The sequence below is a fragment of the Leptosomus discolor genome, chromosome 1 (assembly GCF_034619465.1).
Source record: "Leptosomus discolor isolate bLepDis1 chromosome 1, bLepDis1.hap2, whole genome shotgun sequence".
NCBI lineage: Eukaryota > Metazoa > Chordata > Aves > Leptosomiformes > Leptosomidae > Leptosomus > Leptosomus discolor.
The window spans coordinates 112,413,936-112,439,350 of NC_141391.1; the positions used below are offsets into that span (position 1 = coordinate 112,413,936).

Genomic DNA, 25,415 nt, shown 5'->3' on the forward strand with positions numbered 1-25,415 from the left:
GTTGTCCATAAAAGAACAGGGAAGGTTTAACAGTAGAGTGCTTGCCTAAGGCAGGTGACCTTTTTGCCTATAAACCTGTGAAAGCTCTGAGGGAGTTCAGATGGCAGTTGCATGTTTTGACTTGTATATATTGAAGATACAAATATCATCTCCCTGAAACTGGAAGAGTCTGAAGCCATTGGCACAATCAGGAAGTGTGAATACCCAAAAATACGCCACAGATTTCTCATAGGAGTACAAAAGCACCAGACAGAAGGATAAAGAGACAAACCCATATTCCTCGTGTTTCACACTGGCGTTTGAAAAGGTTGTTCTGAATATTACTTTGACTTTGCAGATAAAGATACAGAGATTCAGTATTACAAAACCTTAATATGAATGGTTCAGAAAGGACTGAAGTGGAAATGCGAACTGAACAAAACCCTATAAAAGATTTTTCTTTATTCTCGAGGATGTCCAGACCAACTGGACACTTCTCTTGTAGAAAATTTACTTTTGCTTGCAATGCCAGGCAAATACTGTTAGATGAAATACCAAGTTGATCTTTAAGCTTCTCAGCTCTAGCCTGGGTTCATATACAACAAGTGAGAAATAAAGGAGACCTACAACATGAACCTAGCTGTGAATTAAAAAACCACAAATGTAGACATTCCCCCCGCCCTGGCCCCTTTCTTGCAGGTGCAATAAAAATGCAATCTGAATGCAAGAAAAGAACATTCTGGATTAAACTTCAGAATAAGAATAGGTTAGGGAAGACTATTCAATTTAAGTATGCAAGAAAAAAAAAGGACTGATCCGGTAAGGCCAGGACTGCTGCACAACAGCAAAACCCGCAAGAGGCACATCGTTCTCTAGATCAGTTTCCTAAAGGAAGATCAATAGCCCAAGAGCTTTTGTCTGCCCGTTCATAACACTGTTATTCAAACACATAAACAGATAAGGGAAATCAGCACTGCTTTAAGTATCTATCTTTGTCACACGATTCTTTGGTACATACAAGGAAAGCTTAGCAAGGATCACTTTGAAACTTTCTAATGTTACAGTTTCTGGCACGCAATCCTCCCTCTGATCTAAAGCAGAGACCTAAAAGCAAAAGTTCAACTTCTAAATAACCAAAACCCATAAACAGAAGATATATGTTGAAAGAGACTAATATATGAAGTCAGCATGGTTCTCATGCTTTTTCACGCATATCTAAGGCCTGAGTTGAAAGAATAAGGTGTATTAAAGATTTCTAGACACAGACTGATAAGACACTTAAAGCTTTACTGTCGTGTTTGAGAAGAAAACCTCACTAGTATTCCCAGGCTGAAAATCAGAAACATGTTTGAAGGCAAAATGAGATGAAGAAAAAAGCAAAGACTCTGCAATGCATCCCTCTTACAGGTGTTCAGCAAGACTAATATTTTCCAGCCTGGATTATGTAACAGTCCATACCATGATTCCCTGGTTAGTAGTAGACTAGTGACGAGCAATTAACAGGTACAGTTAACTAGGAGTCCAGTGTCAGGACTTTACTCATGTAACTACGACTGTGCTTGGAAGTTCTGAAAGTCTATTTGACAACGAACTTCCTCCCAAAGTGCTTCAAAGGTGTCTATAAATTAAAAAAACCCAAACCAGTATAGTGGATCATAGGAAGTCTTCCTTAGCTTCTAAAAACTTACACACTATCTGGCTGGATATTCAGTTCCAACAACTTTAAGATGTCAATCAATCCGGTTTTATTACAGAAAACCCTGCTGCAAATAAAACTCTGAACAAGACTTCAACCTGCCTGAGTCCTAAGTCTAAAAAGTAGTGTAGAGATAGACAAAAGTGCCAAAGACTGACAAGACAGATCTTAAACCCAAATTTAAAAAAAAAGAAAAGAAAAAAAAAAAGAACCAGGACTACTGCAGAAGCACTGCAATGGAAACCAGTGTTATGAACCATGGCTTAGATAGTCTCATCCTGGGATGATAAAATATCTATTCCTTCTGCAAAAACATTTAAGCTATCTCAAGCTACTTCAAAGCAACAGAGGACACGTTTTGAATGAAAACTACGAAAGCTGCATCTACAGTGATCATGAGGCAATTCTTCCATGTTGAAGGAATTCTAAGATTGCACTTAGAGGTACAGTTTCTTTTCTGCAATAGCAACAAAACCTGCTATTTTCAGCTAAGCTCAGTTATCTTAAATGAAAATGTATTTTTTGATGCTTAGAGGAACTATCATTAGGATCACATAAACAAGTAGACCTGTTTTATTTCTACGAAACTCAGTACACACAACTATAAATGAAAGGATAATTATCTAGAATAGAAATGTAGAATAATTCTGTTTTTCTTCAACAAGAGGGAAAAATTAAGCCTCTGCTTCTTCTGATGTTAATTTTTGTTTTGGTATTATTTTACAATACTCATCCAGTCAGCGGATACTGGAATTATTTTCAGTTCTAGAACTGAGTCAGAAAGTGCCTTCCAATAGCAAAAACAGTCCAAGGCAGATTGCAAAGTCATTAACTGCCACCCATTTGCTAGAACACAACCATGACAAAACCACTTTCAACATAAACACTGAAAAGGAAATAGATGAGAATTATCCTTAATAAAAGGCTTACTAGGAAAAACAAAAGTTGGACATTTTCATTAACACAGTCTTAAACGAAGAGTTCTTACCTAAAACAGTGAGCTCTGCAACTTCACTTTCACGTTCTCCGACCATATTTGTGCCAACACAAACATATTTGCCAGCATCATTCTTTCTTGTATATGTGATCATCAGCTTTCCTCCTCTGATCTAGGACAAATCAAGGATAATAAAATACTTTAATATGAACTAGCAATTTAGTAATATTTATTAATCTGAAAAATGTTGTGTTACAGATAATGAAACAAAACAAGCTATCAGTTATTTTCCAAATCATACCAAAAAAATGAAAAAAAACCCCAACAACCAACTATTAACCGAATTTTCTCCTCTTGTGCCAAAACCTTGCCTCTTAGTTTTACACCAGTATGTTAAAATCTTCCAGATTTGGACTCCTCTTTCCTTCATTCTCTGTAATGTAATACTGGCTGTTCAACAGCCTGTTTAATGCTTGCTGTCCAGAAGGACTACAATTCTTTCCTATGTACTACTGCAGTTTGATATAATCAGGTGGAGAGTAAAAATTACCACTAGACATAAATCCCACTTTCACATCAAGTGCTGCAATTACTTTTTGTTGACAAGAAATATGTGTACGTTATCTTACTGCTGGTCATGCTTGTTATTATTCATGAATTTTGTGTTTGTTTTGGTTTTCATTTCTTAAGGAAGTGAAGGAAATTTTTTTTTCTTTAGTTCTTCACCTTTAAATAAGTAATTGCAAATGCTGATAAGCAGCTGGGCAGAAGCAATCAAATCCTTACTGGGAAATTAATAACATTCTGCTCTTAATTCTGAATTCAGGTTTTGGAAGATAATGGAATTCCAATAACCCCAAAATCAGAAAACATACCACCCCTTTGTGATTCCAAATCTTAATATTTTATATAAAAATATGTATTTAATGCATATGAAAATATCTGATATCTCTTTAAAAGTATTTCTTCTCCCATTTGATTAATAAAATGGTTGAACAAGTTTCAAAGTTCACCAAAATGCAGCAAAATTTGTGTAGACAACTCAATACGTACCATGTTTCCTTTAATAAACAAAAACGTTACTTAATTACATTAATTACATTTTTAAGAGAACATATGCTTATGAGTCTAATCATATATGCAAATCACTGCAGTTCAAGGCATAGGTGGAAGTACATAATAAATAAAAGCCACATACGAAGCCACATGAAAGGGTCTGATGTGGTCAGTGACAGGGAGAAGAGTGTTCTCAATATGAGGTATTTTGCTCAAGTTGCCCGCAGCTAGAAATCTATCCCTGAAAATTTGACATCTTGAGCAGTGTTGGGCTCTTATTATCATTGTAAGATGTACGCACACAAAGATGACAGTCAGTTATTGAGATAAATGAACATGCACGTGTAATGTAGATAGTGTTGCATACAAATTTCATTCTGTTGTCTTTGGCACTCGTTGTTTGAAAACAGAAAAGATATGTCCTTTATCATCCAGAAATCTAGTAATGCTGACATTTCAATTGGGATTTGAGCCATAAAGAATGAAAAAATAAAGGTGACCTGCAAATACACGTTTTTCAAGAATCTGTGTGCATTTTTAGATTGCTGACCACCTGAACTGGTAAGCATGAGAATAGAATGTAAAATATAACTAGAAGTCTATCTATATTTATTGCTGGCTTACATCTCCATAAATCACAGAAAGCTATTTCCAATTAATCTATGTAAAGGATTTTAAAAAACAATTTTAGAAAGATTTCAACAAGCCTTAGGTGGTATTTGTATATCCAGATACACATGCAGAAATACATACTTTTCATGTATATCAATATTGAATGCACTGGATTTAACAAAGAAATGTATTTCCATATCACAAGAATTTACCAACTCAGCTGATGATTTCAAACCCATGTAAACTGTCTTAAGAGCTTAAGTCCTACTGATGCTGCATTTGTGCTCCTCTGTGACTTTAGCACTTAAGAAAACCCCATTCAAACCCATTACAATATGACACAACTGTATGATTTGCACAAATTGTAACCTCCTGCAAGAATTATCCTAGGAATTTCTTCTAGGAAGCACCACAAGACTCTCTTCAAAGCATAGATGGATAGAAGCATTAAAGCAGAAATGCTGAACAACTAAAAAAAATCATTGAAAGCTGCTCTTCTTCCAAGTTATTTGAGATTTTCGTAAGGAAGGAGAGGCAGAGGAAACATTCCCTCACGGATGTTGAGGCAGACTTCCAAGGACGTGACATGCCTACTGAAGGAAGCTGTGCTTCCAAGGTGGAATTCTGAATGCATTTGGTTGATTTCTCCTAGGGGTTTTCCTTTGTTGAACTTGTTTGTTAGTTTGCTTGTTTGTTTTCCTTAAAACAGAAGAAGGGTTTAGCTACAATGATGGCTATGCCACATTAAACTGTGATGAATTACACAGCTACAATAAAATGTACCACAAGTGCCTGTGGAATTACATATGTCTGTAACTAGAGCATTCACAGATGGCCAGAAGAAAGCCTACTTCCGCTGTTGGGTCACTACCCAAGTTTTCCATTAAATTTTAACAATTAGCTAACCACCATCTCAGTAAGATTGATCAAGCCTTTCAAATTATTAACAAGACATTGCAAAACCAATCCGTAGTTATGACGAATTTATGTTCTCTATGTGCAATGTTTGCCACTTTTTCTCTCATAGGAAATCCTAGAAATACCTATGGACTGTAGATTAATGGCTTTAAGTAACAAAACAGACAATGAAATACATCCATGTGAATTTTTGTAGGAACATGTAAAGAATCACTGCTACATTTCTTTGTCTTATTAAGTTCATATCCAGTAAGTCCAGTAGTAAGTCCATATCCAGAATTTAGAGCAGTAAAGAGCCAAATCACCTTTGGGGGCAGTATCTGAAATCCTGTAAATTAGAACTATTCATAGTCTGTGGATACTTAACTGTTAATCAAGGCATTTTAATTTGAGTGCTTTGGCTCTTCTCATATTCGTGCCCCTGCCCCAGAATACACCAGCTGGACTTTATAGCAGCAAATGATATAATGGTTTGAAAAAGTGACAGGCAGTGTAACATTTCATCCAAAACCTCCAGAAGAGTTGTTACCATACTGAATACGAAGATAAGTCCTTTCTTCCTAGTAAACAAGATATAGCAAACAGTTTTATTACACTACTCTGGTAGATACTGCGTATCATGGGAAAAGAATTGCTTTGCTAACTGCCAAAGCTTTAAGTCCGGTTTTGAAAAGATGGAAGTAACTATCATGTTTCATTTATACAGAAATGATACCAAGGCACTTTTTGACTTTTCAAGCCTCTTCAGGATTTTGTTCTGTTCTCTGCCAACCAGCAAATTTATCAGGGCTGTGCAAGTAGAGAATACAATAGCACTGAATACTGATGAAAGAAAGAGACTGTGATCAGCGGTTCACAGATGATCTTCAGTTGCTGTAACATGTAAGGATTGTTGCATGCCTGTTAAGAGAATATATGATAGCATGGTGACTCCAAAGATGTATTGAAAGCTATTTTCTGTGATCTGCTTGCCTAATGCTATTTTGCTCCTCATGAGTAAATTGTTCATTCAAGCAAGTCCACTTCATTTATTTCTTTAAACAATACATGGAGATGTTCATACAGAAAACTCTAAGCACCCACAGAGTTAACTAGGACCAGAATTGTAAATTATGGCCACCCAGCAGCAAAAAATCATATACAAATAATGAATCAACTCGGTCAGCCAATAAATCAAATCCATAAAAACTTACCCAAGGGTTCTACAACATACCATCAAGTATTCTGTATAGCTGTACACACACATATACTTATTCTAAGACTATATTTTATATACCTATGTGTGTTGTGTGTGCATGTGTAAATTTCTGTATGTATAAATCCATATCCATCTGTTTGTGTTAAGAAATATTTTTATATATGTGGGCGATTCATTTACTTTTCACAGAAATGCCCTATGAAATATGAGGAAGAATGAAGCCATGAGAGAAATGCTTGGGAAATCCAAATGTAATTGTGACTGTTCTTTTTTTTTACACTTCTTTTAGCTCCTAGTTTCATTCTATTTAATAAATGAAATCTGCTCTGTTGCAAAATAATTCAAAGCAAACTTAAATCCATAAGAAAATGAAATTTAGAATGCAGAGTGAAATACTGACCTCTGTTTGTATAGCCAGGGTTTCTGAATTTGTAGTATCACAAATTTCATATAATTCAGTCTTCTACAGTACAGCATACATAATATCACATGTTATTTAAATGAAATGTGATGAGCACGTGATATTAACCTGTCAGACATGGTCTTTGCTTTGAAAGTGTAACATCTAATTATAAATGACAATAAAACAGTTAAAGAACAAGGTGAGTACAGGCAATTATAATTAATAGTGTCACCAATGGTAGATACAAGTAAAATTGAGCTCTTAGTCAGGAAATGCAGAGTTTGCTCATTTCCCTCTATGCGGTCTACCATCCCAAAACAGATTAGTATATTCATATTACAACTTATCATTGCAGTATAGACTGTAAGGCATGGCGTGTCAGCAATAGAAGACAACTTTGCCGTTTTAACAAAGTTGAGTAAAAAAAAAAAAAAATAAATTAATACCTATCTTAAATTTTTATTTAAAAACATGCATCTGTTCCAAGCCTTGTGAATCCTGTATATTCTTCTCTACCTACTATAGCATGATTAAATATCAGATACTAGACATCAAAATGTGTTTGGAATAGGCCTTCAACAATGATTAAAGTTTGGGTTTTTTTCAACTTCAAAGTTCAGACGGAGGAGTCCGTCCTGCTTTTGGTTCCATTCTCTGGGACCCCAGGAAGGTACATGCTGCCTCCTTCAGATCAAACGCACAAGAAATTCTATTTGAAAGGAGTTTAAAACATACTTTCAAGTGGTCTTCCTGTGCCGTAAATCTATCATGACAAAGTGCAAGTCAATTGTTCCCCCCTACCATACAGACCAACAAAACAGTCTTGCAATGATGACAGGCCTGAAGGTAGAGTCTATAAAGGATGGTGCAAAATGCATAGGAAGATAGCTTTACTTAAAAAGAAAGAGCATTTAAGGTACATGAAATGACAACAGATTCAAGATGCTGCTTCTGGCACCCCTGCCAATCTGGCCAGGATACATCAGAGTCAGAACTGGATTCAAGTCCGCTCATGAGTCTGCCTTCCCTTCTTTTATGGTCTCATTATTAATGGCTGTGTCTACAACAAGATGGATATCTACAGAGGCTTCAGGGTTATCTCTGTCCTGAATTGACTTCAGAGGCAGCTAAGGGTTATTCAGCCCTTAGCATTATCACAGGAGAGCAAATATCAGACTTAACATATGTGTTTGATACTTCACCCAATTAACAAGATTGTGGAAACAGCCAAGATATATGCAGAATGTCATAAATCAACTTAGGAAAAGAAAAATCCATACCTCAGCATATACAATTTTCAGAAGTTTAAAACTGTAACAATTGTAAACTTACTTTCCAGAAACATTTGGCTTTTGTTAATCATAAAGGAAGATTTAATTCAAAATAGGCTCTATTGGCTCACACTAATCAGAACTAATTTCTGAACAGACATCTATGTTTATACGGAAATATTTGAACCAGTAAAATACTAAAAAAAACCCTTGAAATGTTTTCACATCTACAGTCCAAAACATTTATTATGTAATACCTCCTTTCTTATTATAAACCAAGATTAAAATCCTGCTACAACAAAAACATATTACGACTACCTTCAAGGCCTTACATCTGCTCTACCAAGATCCAAAAAAAAAAAAAAAAAAAAAAAAAGTAGCAAACACTTGCCTCAGAATGGTATTTACAGAGTACAGAAAACACACTAAACTACTAAACTTAACCAATGGACAACACATAAGCACATCCTATGGGTCAGTAAAATGGAAATGAGCCCAACACGGGAATGACATGTTTGTAACGACAACTATGACACTTTTGTAAAACTGTAAATTTAAACTCATGCACGAATCTTCCCTGGATTCACTGGTGCATATGTAGCTTTCAGGGCAATCAGTGACTGAAATCAGAAATAAGAGTGAACTTGAACTGAACTCGGTGTCTGGTATGTCTTAATTTCTCTCCCCTTAAGCAAGTCAGACGATTTGGAGTATCTGTTACAGAGGAATTTTCCTTTAAGCATCACCACCACTGTGTCATTTACACACCTCTGAGGATAAAATCCCAGACCAGCTGGGGTTAATTTGTCAAAAAACAAATCTCAGTTTTTAATTATGTTACCTAAAGCATCACAAATGTAATAGGGAAAAACAATCCTAACAAACCACAAATTTTTAAAAATATAAAACATTCCTAGCTGGTAACCATAAAAGAAACAACATAGCCCCAATCTACAGAGGAATTTAGCAGCCTGTTTCCCATGGCGAGTGCCTACACTGCAAAAGAGAGATGCAAGGCCACTCTGCAGGGCTGTGTCGAAACATCATGGAGAATGAAGACAATGGCAGTTTCAGACCAGCTCTCCAAGGACCACAAGGGCCCATTTACATGACCAGAACAGAGTCAGCAGTGACTCTGCACGCTGCAGAGTATGCTGAAACCCTACAGATAGCACCAGGGTGGTAGAGGGGGTAGGAGTATCACCACCATGACATTTCAGAGGGGTATGGACTCTGCTACTAATTTCAAGGGGATTTCAATTCCTAACTGTCATTGTAGGATTGACCAAAATTGTCTTACTTTTCTAAGCCTGTTGGCAGGACGTCATGATTTCAGACAACTCAGGATCACGCGGTGTATTTCATTGATACGAAATTTCCTACTTTCCCCTAAGGAAAGAGGAGCTGTGCAGAGAATGAGTCTCCAACAGCAGAGTCCTAACTTTCAACTTCAAAGCTTAAAAGTATGGGTAGATAAAAATTCACTAGGACTTGTAATCTGATGAAAGACATTTCTCAGAGTGCAGATCTCTCACAGCCATCCATCCTGTGGAGGATTTTTCAAGGTCCTGACATAGTCTTCTAAAGGAAATTGTTCTGACAGGACTCAAGTTATCAAAAGCTTTGAAGACGACATTCACAGGTCTTCTACGATGAGCTCCCAAAAGAAACTGAAAAGCCTTTAACATACAAAACCACGATTCTCCTAGAATTAAAAGTACAAATGTGAAACAACAACCACAACAAAATCATCACAGTCTGAGAAGAGAGATTAGAAATAAAAAAGAATTATTCAAAATTCTTCTTTTGTCATGGGTCTGTGCAGTGGGTCATTATTTTCAGCTTTGGTTTCAGTAATTCAGTGACCTTCTGAGACGCAGCAGATTTTGCTCAGACTCCCACCTGCCTCGAGGAGAGTGCACATCCCCTCTGAGACTGGCTGTCCACTGCTGGCTTCTCACTGAAGTGGATGCAGAATACAGGCTCCCAGATCCTTCCCATGACCGTTGCACTTCCTGCACTCAATTGCCTGTGAAAGTTTCCTCCCTGGAGATGGCACAGCAGCTTCCCAAGGGAAGAAGGAATTTCTGTCTTCCTCTGGGGGTTATCCTAAGCCCTTTATGGCACAGGATACAAACTGAGAACCAAACTAAGCAAATAAAATTTGTCAGAGGTGGCAAAAATGCAGTGGATTATTCATACATTTCCAAGTTGCTACTTTGACAGTTTTAAATTTTGAGACAGATTTGACTTCTCATTCAAAACATTTGATTTCAAAACTTCACATCAAGTTTACTTCCAAAAAAGTGTTGGCCCTACCAACTAAACACTACAAATACACAAATATTTTGCCAAACATAACCTTAAAAGAATATAAAAGAACTAAAAACCTACTGATTCTCTGACTTCTGACCAAGATGAAATAACATGGAAATCCGAGTCCATGCTTCAAGAAGATCATACAGACTTGGGTTAAGTTTCTATTGCATTTACCTCTGACTGAGCTCAGTAGAACTCTAACTTTTATACTAAGACTATGCTGGACATCCAAAATTGTGAACACATTAAACCTTTCACATTGTGAAGCACTGTCAAAAAAAGGAACATATGCACCACATTGTTCATTTTTTATGAACAGTTAAATACAAAGGTCATATATTAATTGCCACATTTCACTCTTCCATTAGTGATCACTGCAGCTCTTGTGACTGCAACACATGCAAATCATAAATCACAGATTTCCTTGTATTTTTGTGGTCTGCACACAAGGTTTGTGCTACAGGACTGAGGTAAAAACCTTCAGAAACAGGCAATCACAAGCAAATCTGATTGTAACTTTCATTTTTGTTGAAGGAACATTGAAAAACCACTGGGCTAGACATTACAGCTACAGACAAGGCCCCTGCTTGGAAGATGCTAAAATTTAAACCTAGAAAGGAATAAAGAGGAGAACGTATGCACAAAGAAGTAAAGATTAAATCCTCCGATTTCCCCATCCCACAGAGCAGCCCAGTGTCATTATTTTCACTTTCATGCTCAACTTTAGATCCTCCAGACAAACTCAACAGGCAGTGAGTGACCTGCAGATCTCGGTCCATTCACAAATGTTCAGACCTCTGTTGCCACAGGGGACAATACCATATAAGCCGTTCTTCAGCAATGACAGTGAAGCCAAGAGCTACTTGGAGTTTCTGTTACTCTTAAAATAAGCAAGCACAAGCTGCAATCAAGCAGAACAAAGCATGCACTGTTCCCATTCTGTATATGTACTGGGATCATTGCTCCCTGATGCTCACGTTTCCCATCGCCATCCTTTAATTATGATACTCTCTGAGCGTTGTTGTTTGTTGGCTATTGCTAGGCTTGTCACTGAGAAATATGGCTCCAGTGTCAGCAGCAACAGGCTACGTACCAGTTCTGCTCTTCCCACTCAGGCCTTACCTTTGGAGCAGTGAAACGCTTACTGCTCAGTGTGCAAATGGAAGCGGTTACAGTGTGAATAGCTAAGGAGAATGAAGAGACTGAAGCCTGCAGAATGGTGCCTCTTCCCTTGCCTTGTCTGCTGGTGTTGAGGGCTGCCGGAGCTATTCAGGGGAGCTCTGGAACCCTGCTGAGATAATTGCTTCCTTTGCAGCAGTTTCTTGCTATTCCCCTCAGATGCCACAGTGAGTTTGAACTCCTGACACAATTTCTGTTGTTGTTAAAAGGGTATTGTAAACTGCACCAACGGAACAGGTGGGGAAAAAAAAGGGGTGGGGTGGGGGGGTGGAAGGGAGTAGAAACTGTTCTGGGACCTGGGAATATCAGCTGCTCGATTTTTTTCCATTTGTATTTACAAAGCAAAGTAAACTATGATCTAGCTGTCCAAGTTCTGTATAGAAATCAGTGTCTCCTGTTTGTGGTAGTTTGCTTTTGGTAGAATGGGCTTGTAAAAATGGCAGAGAAATTGAAATTCCTCCGCACTTTCATTCTCCCAGTTTTTCTTGTGGCTGCGTGCACGCCTTTTTTTAAACTAGTATTATTCTAATACAAATAAGAAGCTTTGACATCTTCTGTGTGAGTAGTGTAAAAACACATAATAAATAGAAAGTGATCTTTACAGAAAAGTAAAAGTGTTACCTGATGAGGTTTCAGTTCCTTTGGTACAAATTACCTTTTTTTTATGACAACAGGAAGTAAAAAACCACAACTACATTCCTACAGTAAACTTTCCTCCTTAAAAACACAGCAACAGCAACACTATGCTTCCAAAACAGATATAAACCCAAACATTCCGTCTGAAGTAAACAACTTTTAAAGACATTAGTGTTTCTTTGCCAGCTACTTAGCATGACAAACAGAAAAGAAGATATACTTTTGCATTTAAAAGACACATCTACTTAATATTCTGGCCAAATTTTTCAAAATCAGACAGCAAAAGTTAGGAGTCCTTGGCTACATCGTAAGGTAAAGGATAGTCAACACTTCTATCAGATGGACATACTGACATGTCCAGGTAGTTGAGTTTGCAATTCTGCTTTCAAAATCTGGTCCTGAATGCAGATCACCAAAAGGTGATGCCTGTAGCCCACCACATCCAATACACTGAGTGACATTCTGACCGATCTGCGACTGTTTAGAATCATAGAAAAGTCTGGTTTGGAAGGGACCCTCCAAGGTCATCCAGTCCAACCACCTTGCAGTGTGCAGGGACATCTTCAGCTAGATGAGGTTGCTCAGAGCCCCATCCAACCCAACCTCACATGTTTCTAGGGATGGGTCTCCTACCACCTGTCTGGGCAACCTGTTCCAGTGTTTCACCACCCGCATTGTAAAAAATTTTCTCTTTATATCTAGCCTAAATCTACCCTCTTTCAGTTTATGACCATTACTCCTTGTCCTATCACAATAGGCCCAGCTAAAAAGATTGCCCCCATCTTTCTTATAGGCCCCATTTAAGTACTGAAAGGCTGCAGTAAGGTCTCCCTGGAGTCTTCTCCAGGCTGAACAACCCCAGCTCTCTCAGCCTGTCCTCATAGGGGAGGTGCTCCAGCCCCTTGATCATCTTCATGACCCTCCTCTGGACTCACTTCAACATGTCCACATCTTGTGCTGAGGACTCTAGAGCTGGACACAGCACTCCAAGTGGGGTCTCACGAAAGCAGAGTACAGTGGCAGAATCATCTCCCTCAACCTGCTGGCCATGCTTCTTTTGATGCAGCCTGGGATACAGTGGCCGCTTGGGCTGTGAGCGCACATTACTGGCTCATGTCCAGCTTTTCATCCACCAGCACACCCAAGTCCTTCTCTACAGGGCTGCTCTCAATCCCTTCACCCCCCAGCCTGTATTGATACCGGGGATTGCCTTGACCCATGTGCGGGACCTTGTACTTGGCCTTGCTGAACCTCATGAGCTTCACACTGGTCCACTTCTCAAGCTTGTCCAGGTCCCTCTGGATGGCATCTCATTCCTCAGGCATATCAGCTGCACCACTTGGTGTCATCTGCAAACTTGCTGAGGCCGCACTTGATCCCACTGTCTATGCCACTGATGAAGTTAATAAACAGCATTGGTCCCAGTATGGATCCCTGAGGGATGCCATTTGTCACTGATCTCCACTTGGACATAGAGCCGTTGACCACCACCCTCTGGATGCAACCATCCAACCCATTCCTCATCTACCAAACAGTCCACCCATCAGATCCATATCTCTCCAATCTAGAGAAGGGTGTTGTGGGGGACTGGGTCAAAGGCCTTACAGAAGACCAGATAGATGACGTCCATGGCTTTTCCATTTTCCACTGATGTAGTCACTCCATCACAGAAGCCCACTAGGCTGGTCAGGCAGGACTTGCCCTTAGTGAAGCCATGCTGGCTGTCTCGAATCACCTCTTTGTCCTCCATGTGCCTTAGCACAGCTTCTAGGAGGATCTGTTCCATGATCTTTGCTGGCAGAGAGATGAGGCTGACTGGTTGGTGGTTCCCAGCATCATCCTTTCTATCCTTTTTAAAAATGGGTGTAATGTTTCGTTTTTTCCAGTCACCAGGGACTTCACCTGACTGCCATGACTTCTCAAATATCATGAAGAGTGGCTTGGCAACTGCATGAGCCAATTCCCTCAGGACTCTGGGATGCACCTCATCAGGTCCCATAGGCATATGTATGGTCAAGGTTCCTCAGGTGGTCACAAACCTGATCTTCTTTTACACTGGGAGGTATCCTGCTCCCCTGACCTCGTTTTGCGGTCCATCCACTCAAGAGGTGTGGAGAGTTGCCAGTGAAGACTGAGGCAAAAATATCGTTGACTACCTCAGCCTTCTCCTCGTCCACTGTTACTAGCTTGCCAGTCTTGCTCATCAGGAGGGTTTGCTTTCTTTAACCTTCCTTTTCTGGTTGACATACCAGTAGAAGTCCTTCTTACTATTCTTCACATCCGTCACCAAGTTCAGCATTTGCAAATGGGATAAGAGCGAGCAGCCTTCAGCTGAAGCCCTACCAAGGTCTGAATTCACCTCTGATGACACACTCTACAGCTTCAATCAGCACCACAAATACATAAAAATACGTCAAGAAAAAAACATTTATGACTAGTATTTCTCTGTGTTCCGCTTCCTGCAAATTTTTCCTTTGCTGACTTCCTTCCCACACTGATGCACCTCAATGAAAGGCAAGGAAAATGATGCAAAAACACACACTAAGGAATGCTGGGGAAAGTTGACATACGTGAACAGGCATGGAAGCCAGTATTTTAAGGACTGTCTTGATAGTATCTATGCAAACAAAAGACCTTATCAATGAGCTTCCTTAGTCTTCTCGCCTCCTTTTCCAACATAAACATTAACAGGATCAACCACTACTGCAATATGTAAGTAAATTTCAGTAGGTCACATCAGTACCCTCATGTCTGCACCAAGTTATAAATTTACAGAAAATTTTGTAAACCATAAAGTTCACCCTCATTTATCTTAGAAAATTTTTGTTCCAACATAAATAAGCAAAACCAGTAGATCTATGTCCAGGAAAGGTAAAGAAATTATACTTGCTACCCTTGCAAATTCATTTTTAACGGAAGACTAGTAATGTGGTTTTCAAACCCCGAATAAATGTTCAGAAATTAAGGGAAAAAGTTCCAAAACCCTTCAAGTATGAAAACTATAAAATCAAAACAGTCACCTAAACTAAGACTTCACCAGCTATGCACTGTACTTTGCATTATACTGTTAGGGATTGGTTATACTTCATACAGACTTTTTCTAAGACAGCCATATTGCTGACATTTTTGAAGAAAAACCAAGCCAAATTCTGCTGCAAACGGAAGTCAGTCATGACCAGAAAAGTCATAATTCTAGAGAATGTTTGATGTAGGGGGAAAAAAAGTGTTCTGATGATTCTCCTTACCTTTCAAATAGTTCAATAGGTTACTTCATGTTTGACAAAAATGCCATAAAATCTTAAGAATTTTTGTCTTTTGATGAGATCCACTTTTAGTGGATTGCAAGGAAATGCTACGTGTTTTCCACAGACGTAAAGTTTGTCAAGAACTGCCTGGTAGCATATAAAATTAATATTTCTACTACATTTCAGAAAAATGCTGAAATATTCTTAAATTTCTGAGTACAGAAATTCTGGACAAGCCTATTAGATTAAAACTTTTGTTCAAGACCTGTAGGAACCAAAGCATAAATGCTGTACTATAGATATTATTACTGATTCTTTCAAACATCCATGCAAAGAACAATCTGATATGCAGGGCATTCTATGCATAGAATAGTAAAATACTGTATTTGCTGTATTTAGAGTTGCCTTCAATACAGTGTTAGATTTTGATCTATGCTCATTCTGCTCACACAGCAAGCTAATTTCATAGCAGGATTGCCTGGAAATATACCACAAGGGTATGAGCTTATGATCCTAACAGCAACTTTTCAAGAAATGTTTAGGAGAAATTGACCAGTATGTGCAAATACAGAAGTACACATACATGGAATTTGTGGCTTCCAAACCTCATTTTCCAACACTTCCAGTTTACAGGAGGAAGGGAGAAACAAAAACTATCAGTATAACATCCCCAGATACAATCAAGTGACATCCTTTACTTCTTGGTTCGTTTTTCCAGTCTATAGTAGACAGAGATCATTGTCTGGCACACTGCAAAAATATTTGGGTCACAGCTCGATTTGATGATCTCCATCTGAAATGGTCGGTTTAGTCTTTTGTGATTTTTTGTTTTCTTTCTTTCCTGGCTACCCATTGCCATCAAGAATGGTTTGAGAGGACTGTGTGCAAGAGTGAGATGAATGTGTATTCTTTCCGACATTTACTAACCCACAGCATGGTTTAAAAAAACAGGGGGTGGGAGATTTTCCCTTTTATTAAAGCACTTAGTAGCTAGCATATATTGACATGGAACAAAAATATTACACAAGGAGGACTGGGCCTCTGCTGAGCCTGATGTACCTGTAGCACAAAGCAGCAAATCTGTTCCTCAGATGTAAGAAGAGGTGAAAACCAAAGCAAGAAGAGGGATTTAATGAGATGCACACTTCCTTGAGGAGCAGAAGACCAGAAGCTCATTATGTAGGGATCTGGAAGAAGGTATACATACGCGATTCCATCGGAAAGAAATTTTAGATGCTACATTAGTCAGCTAGGCACATAGATATTAGAGTCATTCGAAGCGTCATTTCTTTTTCTGTATGATCATGTAGTTAAAAACACAATACTTTTCCTTTTCAGAAAGATCTTTTATGCCATTGTCAACTACTGTTCAAATGCTTCCAAAGAGATAAAACATTGGATCACACCTAACTGCAGTTAGTGTAGCTGCTATATTGACTATTACAAGTTTCCAGACAAGTCTAGACAAGTCTAAGAGAAGGAAAATGACATAAATCTAACTGAAAGGAGTAAGTGATTTAAGGCTTGTTACCTAAAAGATTGTGTTCAAAGCATTTATAGAGAGGACAGAAAAGGATACAACACTGTTCCATTAATATCTCAACTCTCTCAACTGAATGTGAAGTGAACATAGAATAACTTCACATATAGCCTGAATGCTGCAGATAGGCACCTAGGTGTAATGCCTGTAGACGTATTTTAAAGACTGCATTTTGTAGAGGAGGAACGAATACAAGGTAAAACCTAGTGGACTATGTGCTGCTTGGGATTAAAAGTAATCTCTTCCACTAGCAGAAACAAAAATTGCATTGGCATTCTTCACTGTGCCCGAATAAATAGGTCATCTTTACCTTATAAAACTTTTCAACATTATATTGCATCCATTCTCCAGTGAGAATATGTGGAAGACATTTGAAATAATGTAGGAGAGAGAATGAAAGTGATTTTGGTATCTATTCTTTTTATTATTTCATGAACACAAAACTGATGGCCATTAACAGTATCCAGAAGTAGATGTGGACAATCAAATGGCCTGTGTCTTTTATCAGAGGACAGTCTTTGGAAAAAAAACCCCAACCAAACAAACAAATAAAACCTCAAAAAAATCAAAAACTCTGCTAAGAGCACATTCAAATGTATTAAAATAATATTTTAATACATATTTGGAAAATTGGTGTCAATAGACTTCTCTTACAAAAGAGTTCCTTTGGCTAGATATCAGTCCCACAGACAAGAACACTATTTGCAAATACAATTGTCTGGGTTACCAAACCAAAACCTATTTTAATTATAACCGGCTAATTATCCAATCTTGGTAAGAGAATTCCAAATTCACAAAGCGTCCTTAACCTGTCAGTAGCTAGAACCTATCCCACAAAGCCAATACTTAATGATGTCCTTTTGCCTGTCATCACACACCTTTTTGAACCGTGTAGCTATGCAGTACTGTAAGCAACAGTTCAGGTACGAATCTGCACATTTTTAAATTTAAAAAGAAAATGCTTCCTCAGCTCTTTGTTTTTGCTTATAGCCATATAGTTGTCATTTTAATAATTTAGGAAAAACAGAGATAAAGCTGTAAGTTTTAAAATTTCACACCTATTTTAACACAAAATTAGGAAGAAATATAATTAATTCTCAAAAACCATCAAAACAAACTCCTATGAAAGAGCAATGAGAGACTGAGGCTTCTGAAACAGTGTAGGTTGATAAAGGCTCCAAACGAGCAGGTATCCGAAACATCACAAGCTGTAATGATGTGTTAACCTTGGTGACAGTCAGAACAGAAGGGTAAAAGGTTCAGCTGGCATCCCTGGGGGTGATCCTTCAAGGTGAATTTGAGACTCATTGACAGGGCAGCACAATAAAAATGACAGGGCAGTTCAAGAAACATATATGTTACAAAGATGAAGAACTGCCTTTTTCTTGAACTTTATATTCATAGCTGTAGAAGAAATGGCCTTTGTTAAGATCGTTAGTGTAGAAAGAACGCAGTTCGCCACCAGTTGAAATCATAAAAGCCAACATTTTCTATTTTTGAATCAGAAATAAGTAGCAAAGCAGGCTCGCAGGTTTATTTACTCTGGTTGCTCCAGCTACTCTTAATTTTGCAAATTGTAAAAGTTATTTCCCCATGTCCTACTTAAAACGTCCAGATTACTAAAATTAAGCTTTCTCCTCCTACTGAAAACCCCGTTACAACTACCTATAATTGTTAGCTTCAATAACAGATACAATAGATGACCTCTTATACCACCAAAGTTTTTGATTTTGGATGACAAAAGCAGAGTAACAGCTGTCACTTCAGTTGGGTAATTCTAATATTTAAGAATGAAAACTGCAAAAGACACTGGCAAAACACATAACATGGGAAATTTTCTTAGCAGAAAGTCTCATTAGGACAAAAATGAGAATGAATACGGACTGTTTCCATAAAACTCCAGCTGGCAAAAGGAAAGTAACTTAATGACAAATAAGCCAACAACAACAAAAAGTGAAGCAGTAACAACAACAGCAACAAAAAGCTGAAGAATGTCAACTCATTTAGCACTTCAAAAAGGGGCTTCTGCCTTGCTATAAATTATACTATATACTTTCTTGGAAAGGGTAAAAGATTAGTCTCAGTGAAGACAATGGTAATACTCACACTGATTTCAGTAATGACAGAATTTCACACTGAGAGCTCAGGATGTATGCAAAGTGTATTTTCATGAAACATACTATCCATAGTCATTGTGAATGCGAATTTCACAGGAGTTATAATCATACAAAGTACCTACTATAAAGATATTCCCAGTTTACTAACAAACTGTTGAGATCCTTGAATACATGGCACAATAATTTCAAAACCACTTTGGCACTTCAGCATATAACTTGAATGGTAAAGAGATGTTTTCTTCAAAATAAAAGAAAATCTCAAAGTATTTGTAGCTGGGCTAGATCCTGCAAATACTATACGATCACAGACACCTATAGTGGAGCATGGCCTGAGTATGTAAGTGAGAATATTTCTCTACTGTTTTGTCTACAAAAAAGAGCCTATTCATAATTTAGGATGTAGTAACACTTTGCACTTTGGCAAAGTGGCACAACACAGCTTTGTTGCAATAGTGTCAGGCTGCTTTACATGTATGAATGAATTCAGTCCCATGATTCATGAAATGCTGAATAAGAACTACTGAACAACTTCAAGGCTTGTCCAAAATCACACAGGAAGTCTGCAGCAGCCTAGCAATCTGCTTTGCTTAGCTTGCAGACTTTCTACCTCAAGGCAATCTCTCCTTTCCTGTACAATGATTTTCTCTGTAGGAAAATGTTTCGCTGCTCACTTTTAAAAATCGTGTTGCAATGACTGTATAGTCTCATGGTAAAAACAGCTTACCTTTAATTCTATTCAGTGTACAGGTCTGCCAAAGAGCAGAACCACTCATTCCTGGAATATCTACCGTGAAGAATAAAATAGCTTCAATCAGAAATCTGCAGCTTCTATGGTAACACTTAACCCTGAACAAGCAATTTTTTTACTCCTTGATTTGCATCCAGTCTTACTCCAAGAGAAATGCTCAAACTGAACACCAGAGTTCCAAGTAGTCCTAAGAGACAAGTGATTTCACATGAATGGAAACAGCAAGATCTGCAGAGTCTGAAATGTGGGCCATGGTGGAGGGAAGCCCATGCCATCGAGTCAATATCGTTTGTTTTTCAAAAACTTGGCATTCTGAATGGCACAGTCACTTAGAAAAGCAATGACGCAAAATACAGAAACTTACAGTTAAGAGATCTTGAGTCATAATCGTTTTGTTCAAGAACCAAACTTCACGTTTTGTGAGGGAAGGCAAAGTTAGTTAAGCAAACGTCTCTATGGCTAGTTTCAAAATTAAATATATTCCATGTAGCACTAAAAGTAGTTCAAGGTATACGCCAGGAAAGCATTTCACTTTCTCGAGTTTTACCTTTTTAACAGCATTATTTTCCCTAGAAGGTTTGTGGGTTTTACTCTCTCTTAAACATATAGGGGGAAGAACTTATTCACTTCCCCCCCCTCTTATCTCTGTGTAATTTATTCTCCCCCATGCAGCAAGAACCAGGAGGCCTAGCAGAGGCAAGTAGGCAAATGGCAACAGCAGCAAAGAGAGATGCAAAAAGCAAAGCTGTTGAGTTAGAAAAAAATTAGTATAATTAGATCTAAGTTTAACTAACCACCCACACTTCTATGCTAAATAAAAGAAAAATCTTTATGCATCCGTGTGCCAAATAGACTCTTATTAGATAACAATTTTTCAGGAGGAAAAAAAACCCAAACAGTTCATCGGGCAATGCAGCATGAGTATTAGCAAGAACTGTCTTACAGCTAGATAAGGAAAGAAAGCAGCTCTTTTTTCTTTCCCTTTTAAGGAGGGCAACCGTAAGAAGGCAGACTTGGTCCTGCACAGTATTGCATAGGAGTCTGGAATAACAGCCTGCAATGTGTATGTTAGTCCCACACTACTGCACGTGGTGAATATCTGAACTTGGCAGTAAGTAATTGTGAGTATATTATTACCTGGAGAGAGAGAAGTACTCTGTTGGGTTGAGGAAACCCAAGAACTGAAAAATTATTATTTTTGAAGTGCTGTGATTTGGACTAGACTTTTCATATAACCAGAAGCATCACAGGAAACTCAGTAAGGCAAAACTATCCAAACAAAGTGAAATAAGCAAAAATGAAGTTGACAGAACTTTCAAAAAGTAGACCAAAAAATCAAAGCAAACCAAACAAGAAGGTCTAATCACTTACATCTGTTGAAGGCTCCAAAAATGGGCACTGTTCTTCTCTACTATTTTTATTCTACATTTTTCTTTTGATTATGAGAACATAATATGTGCAAACTCAGCACATAGATTGTTGAGGTTTTATTAAACATGCTTTTAGAGTTAGTGTCATTTTTTACTTTACAAAACTAATTCCTAAAAAAAGCATGATACACAATAAAGTCTCAGTTAGCAGTTATCCGATATTTGGATTTTAAGTGACAACATGTGGCCGCTGCGGTGTGCAAGCGACTAGGAATATCAAAAATGCCAAGAACAATCAAATTTACAAGGTCCACTAGAGACTTTCAAGACCAAAAATGTACTCCCCCTCCACAAATGGAGAGGGTTTCAGTGTTTGGAAAACAGTGAACACAGTGAAGAGCCGGGTTGCTTTATTTCACTGATACAGACTTGCCACAAATAAGACATTGATTTCTGTAGGATATTTGTGCATTAAAAGGTCTTTCATGCTTTACTAATAGAAATATCTCTATATATGAGTGTAAAGTAAATGTAAATGCAGTAAACAGAAAAAGCATAAGGCTCACAAGGTCCAGGAGTCTGCATGAAAGAACCATGGAATGCAGAAAATTTCTAGTGCTTTTTTGCACGTTTGATCTATAGGAATCCCAAGTCCCACATCCCATGGACTGAACTCTACTCTAAACGTGTTTTCTGCCTATAGGCAGTGTGCATGCTTCCCAGTGTGAGTCCTAATGTTCAGTGTGTCAGATTCATGAAAGGCTTTAAAAGTCTGATTCTTTGAATATTGCTTTACTTCTCGTTGGTTTTGCTCATGATGAGGCATCAGAGAAGACACACAGCACAGCAGTCCCTAAGGGGCTGAGGAGGACAGTGTCTCCAGAAATGGATTTTTAACTTAGAGGACTATGTCCACGCTCTACACATAGAATCTCCATACAGCTGATGAAGGGAAGGGAGAAGAAGAAATAACTTTCTAAACCATCTTCATCTTTATTGGGCGTAATATAAGCAAAATCTCCTTTCCTGACTGCTTAAAAAACCTAACCAAACAAAAATGTTTCTTTTTCATTAAGAGAATAAAATGAATGAAGAAATAATTTCCCTCCCACATCCTTTCTTCAACTCCCTTACACATCTCAAAACCCCCAACAACTAGACTGTCGTCCAAACAAAACAAAGAATTTACTTTCCCAGCATAATAAATCACCTTTGCTCCTAACCATTCAAATCATAAAGTCTTACACGCTCTGGATAGCTCATGTAGCCTAGTCTGAGATAACAACCACCTGGTTTTTTATTATTTTTTAAGGAGAAGCTTCCCAGACTCCCTTTGTATAATTTTAGATGGTCCCAGAGGTTCAAAACTCTCAATAAGCCATTTTAGTAAGAAAATCCTGATAGTTTAACATCTAGGTCTGTGGAAGTCTCAAAACTCAGATATCCACACATACTCTATTTGCTGCAGGCATTTATTTTCCTTTATTATCTAGGTCATCAGTTCATGACTAGGGACAAAAGAAATCTGTGGAGAATTTTGACTCAATGGGGACTTTTCAAATTCCTTTAAGTCCGCAGAGTATCTGCAAAAGAACTTCATTCTTCTCCACTTTACTTTTATACTTAAAAGTACAAATCAGTGTAAAACAAAGTTGAGCATAGAAAAATACATACTTAGTTCACATTAAAAGAGTACTTTTCACTACTGCTGGGTGAAACAATACTGAGAAACCATAGTTATGCATGTCTAATGCCTAACATTTTAAGTGACGAGAAGACTAAATAGCTGAAGCAACGCTCATCACTGATGCAAAGGAACATTTTTGAAAGTTGTGAGAAAAAATGGAACAGAAACTCTTAGCTGTAGGGACAATATGATCAGCAATAACTTAGTTTAAAATGCCAGCAACTAAATGACCATAAAGAGTCTTTTAATTATTCTAACACTGAATTATGATCAGTTTCAATTCCAGTAGTTTCATTTAGTGTGAACACAGTCTACAAATGTCATAATCTCACACAGCAGGTGACACTATTATATTACCAGGCATGCTCTTGGGAACTCAGGGGAAGTTTGGTCCTAAACCAAAATCTAGTCTCTGTGACAGCCAGCACAAGGCTACAGAACCTGGTGTTCTCGCCAGTTCACAAATGTTTGATGTTGGGCCGCCCTTTTGCCCTGCATCATGATGCTCCTTCCCTTTCACTAATTCCACAGAAAAATATTATCCTTTGGAAATGTCTACTGAAGAGATGCATCACATCAAGAGTGAACCAATGCATGGTTTAGCCTGTCCTACATTTTATCCAGCAACCTTGCATAGAAGATTCAGGATTAAAAACTAGAAGAATGTTGGGCATTGAGGATGACTCAAACACTTTAGTCTGAGGGTCTTCTTCCTCATTTTCTTGCAGCAAACATCACACTAATGGAGAAAACTATTGAAGAAAGCATGTTGTCTCCCAAAGAAGTATTTGGGACAGTTGACTGCAAGAGCTATAGAGAAAGAAGGGAATGTCCACAGGGGTGTTTTTTCTCGGGCCATTTGCTTTGGCTTGGCGTGTGGAGACTTTGAGCCAATGCAAGTTCATTTTGCCCTTACCCTCAGCGTACAGAAGCTGTGTGGCCATATTAGTACAACACCGTGCCGGAGCGATCTAGCCTGTCTCTCAGCAGGGCTTATTAGCTCAGGCTCGGCGCCACATTAACCGCTGCCATATGGCTTCTGGTCGATTCAAAGAGAGAACTGAATGAGCTCACATCTGCCTGAGAAAGTCTGCGCAGCTATGCTCTTTAAAATGGCAAACCTGCAAAAAGCTGCAAGGAGAATCTTGTAATAGGTTAGGATTTTCAATCCACGTTTACTTCAGTGCTTGTAGAAATACATGCTGTCATTATTAACAGGGTTAGAAACTACTTGTGGATGTGTTACAGATGAAAAGTTTTGTCTCAAAGAGCTGAGTCTAAAAAATGATGCAAGTATGGTAAGACTCCAAACAGGACGGAAGAAGAGAAAGAGGAAAATGAATACAAAAATAAAAGTATGTCCAATGTTTTCTTCTCTTTCTGTTAGCCCAGGCTACTAATGATTTTTTTCCAACCTTCCAAGATGAGCAGGGTCATCTGTAGAAGGCAATGGTTTTTAGGGCTCAACCAAATAACCCACAAACAATGTACAGATTGATGTGACAAATGCTAATCAAAGATTAGTGTACCACTGAAAAGAGCTCAGTTATGCCTGTGATGATAAAAAAATTACATGGGAAGCAGCAGTGTAGCAGAAGATACCCTGAGAACAATTTGTCTTAACACAGAAAGAGTGGTTGTGCAGATGTGGAAACTTGAGTTTAGACATGGCAGGGGAAAAGGCAGGCATGCAGAGAGAATTGAGGCGGAAGATGGGAAAGGTGCCCTCATGATAACGCAGGTGACAACGGAAGCGTATGCCATGGTCAGAACAGGATACAAGGGAGACTATCCAGAAGATATATTTTGAATGATTTGTGGAATCTGGAGAGCAGAGAGACTCCAGCAGGAGCAACAGGGACCCTGAAACGGAGCTTTAAGCATGAACACAGAAAAACAATGTCACATTTTGGAAAAACAAAGAGCAAGAAACAGCAGGATTGAGAGCAATTCTCACTATCCTCTGGGACAGCTGTGTGGTTCCAAATTATTTTTCACAATTTTTTACATTTTTTTCCCCTTGGGGTGCCGAGTTAACTCACAGCAGCTCCAGCTGTGTCACCAGAGGAAGCAATATTAATGGTAGAAGAAATATAAATCATTAAAAAAACCCACTACTCTTGATCCCTGAAGAAGCCATCATTGTAGGAATCAGCAGACGAAGGAAAAAGAGGTGTAGAGTGGTAAGCCAACCTTCTCAGGGAGTGAGAAAAAGAGACAAAATGAAGAAAAAGGACTGGGAAGAAAGGAAGTTGCTGGGAGGCAACAAATACATATTTGGAATCAGAAGAAAAAATACACTTCTCTTTCTAACCCTCCTGGGGCATATAGGAAATTGCTGCTTGCCCTTTAATCTGCCCCAATAAAGAAACACAATTAAAATGAAATAAAACCCTGAACAGTAGGTACTTTCTCCCCCCCTTTCCCTTGCCCCCATTTCTTTGTGTGCTGTGTACCCAGGCCATGTTCTTTCATGCAGCTCTCCATAGGACAGACAATGTTAC

At 38.3% G+C, this 25,415-nt stretch overlaps 1 protein-coding gene across 1 annotated transcript in view; it reads right to left on the minus strand.

The window, feature by feature from the left end:
* The window catches only part of ROBO1 (roundabout guidance receptor 1), a 534,041-nt gene that overhangs the window by 84,135 nt on the left and 424,491 nt on the right, over window positions 1–25,415 (minus strand). Inside the window, exon 5 of the mRNA XM_086482457.1 lies at window positions 2,664–2,784. Within this exon, the coding sequence (XP_086338583.1) occupies window positions 2,664–2,784 (121 nt within the window). The remainder of the gene's footprint in view (window positions 1–2,663; window positions 2,785–25,415) is intronic.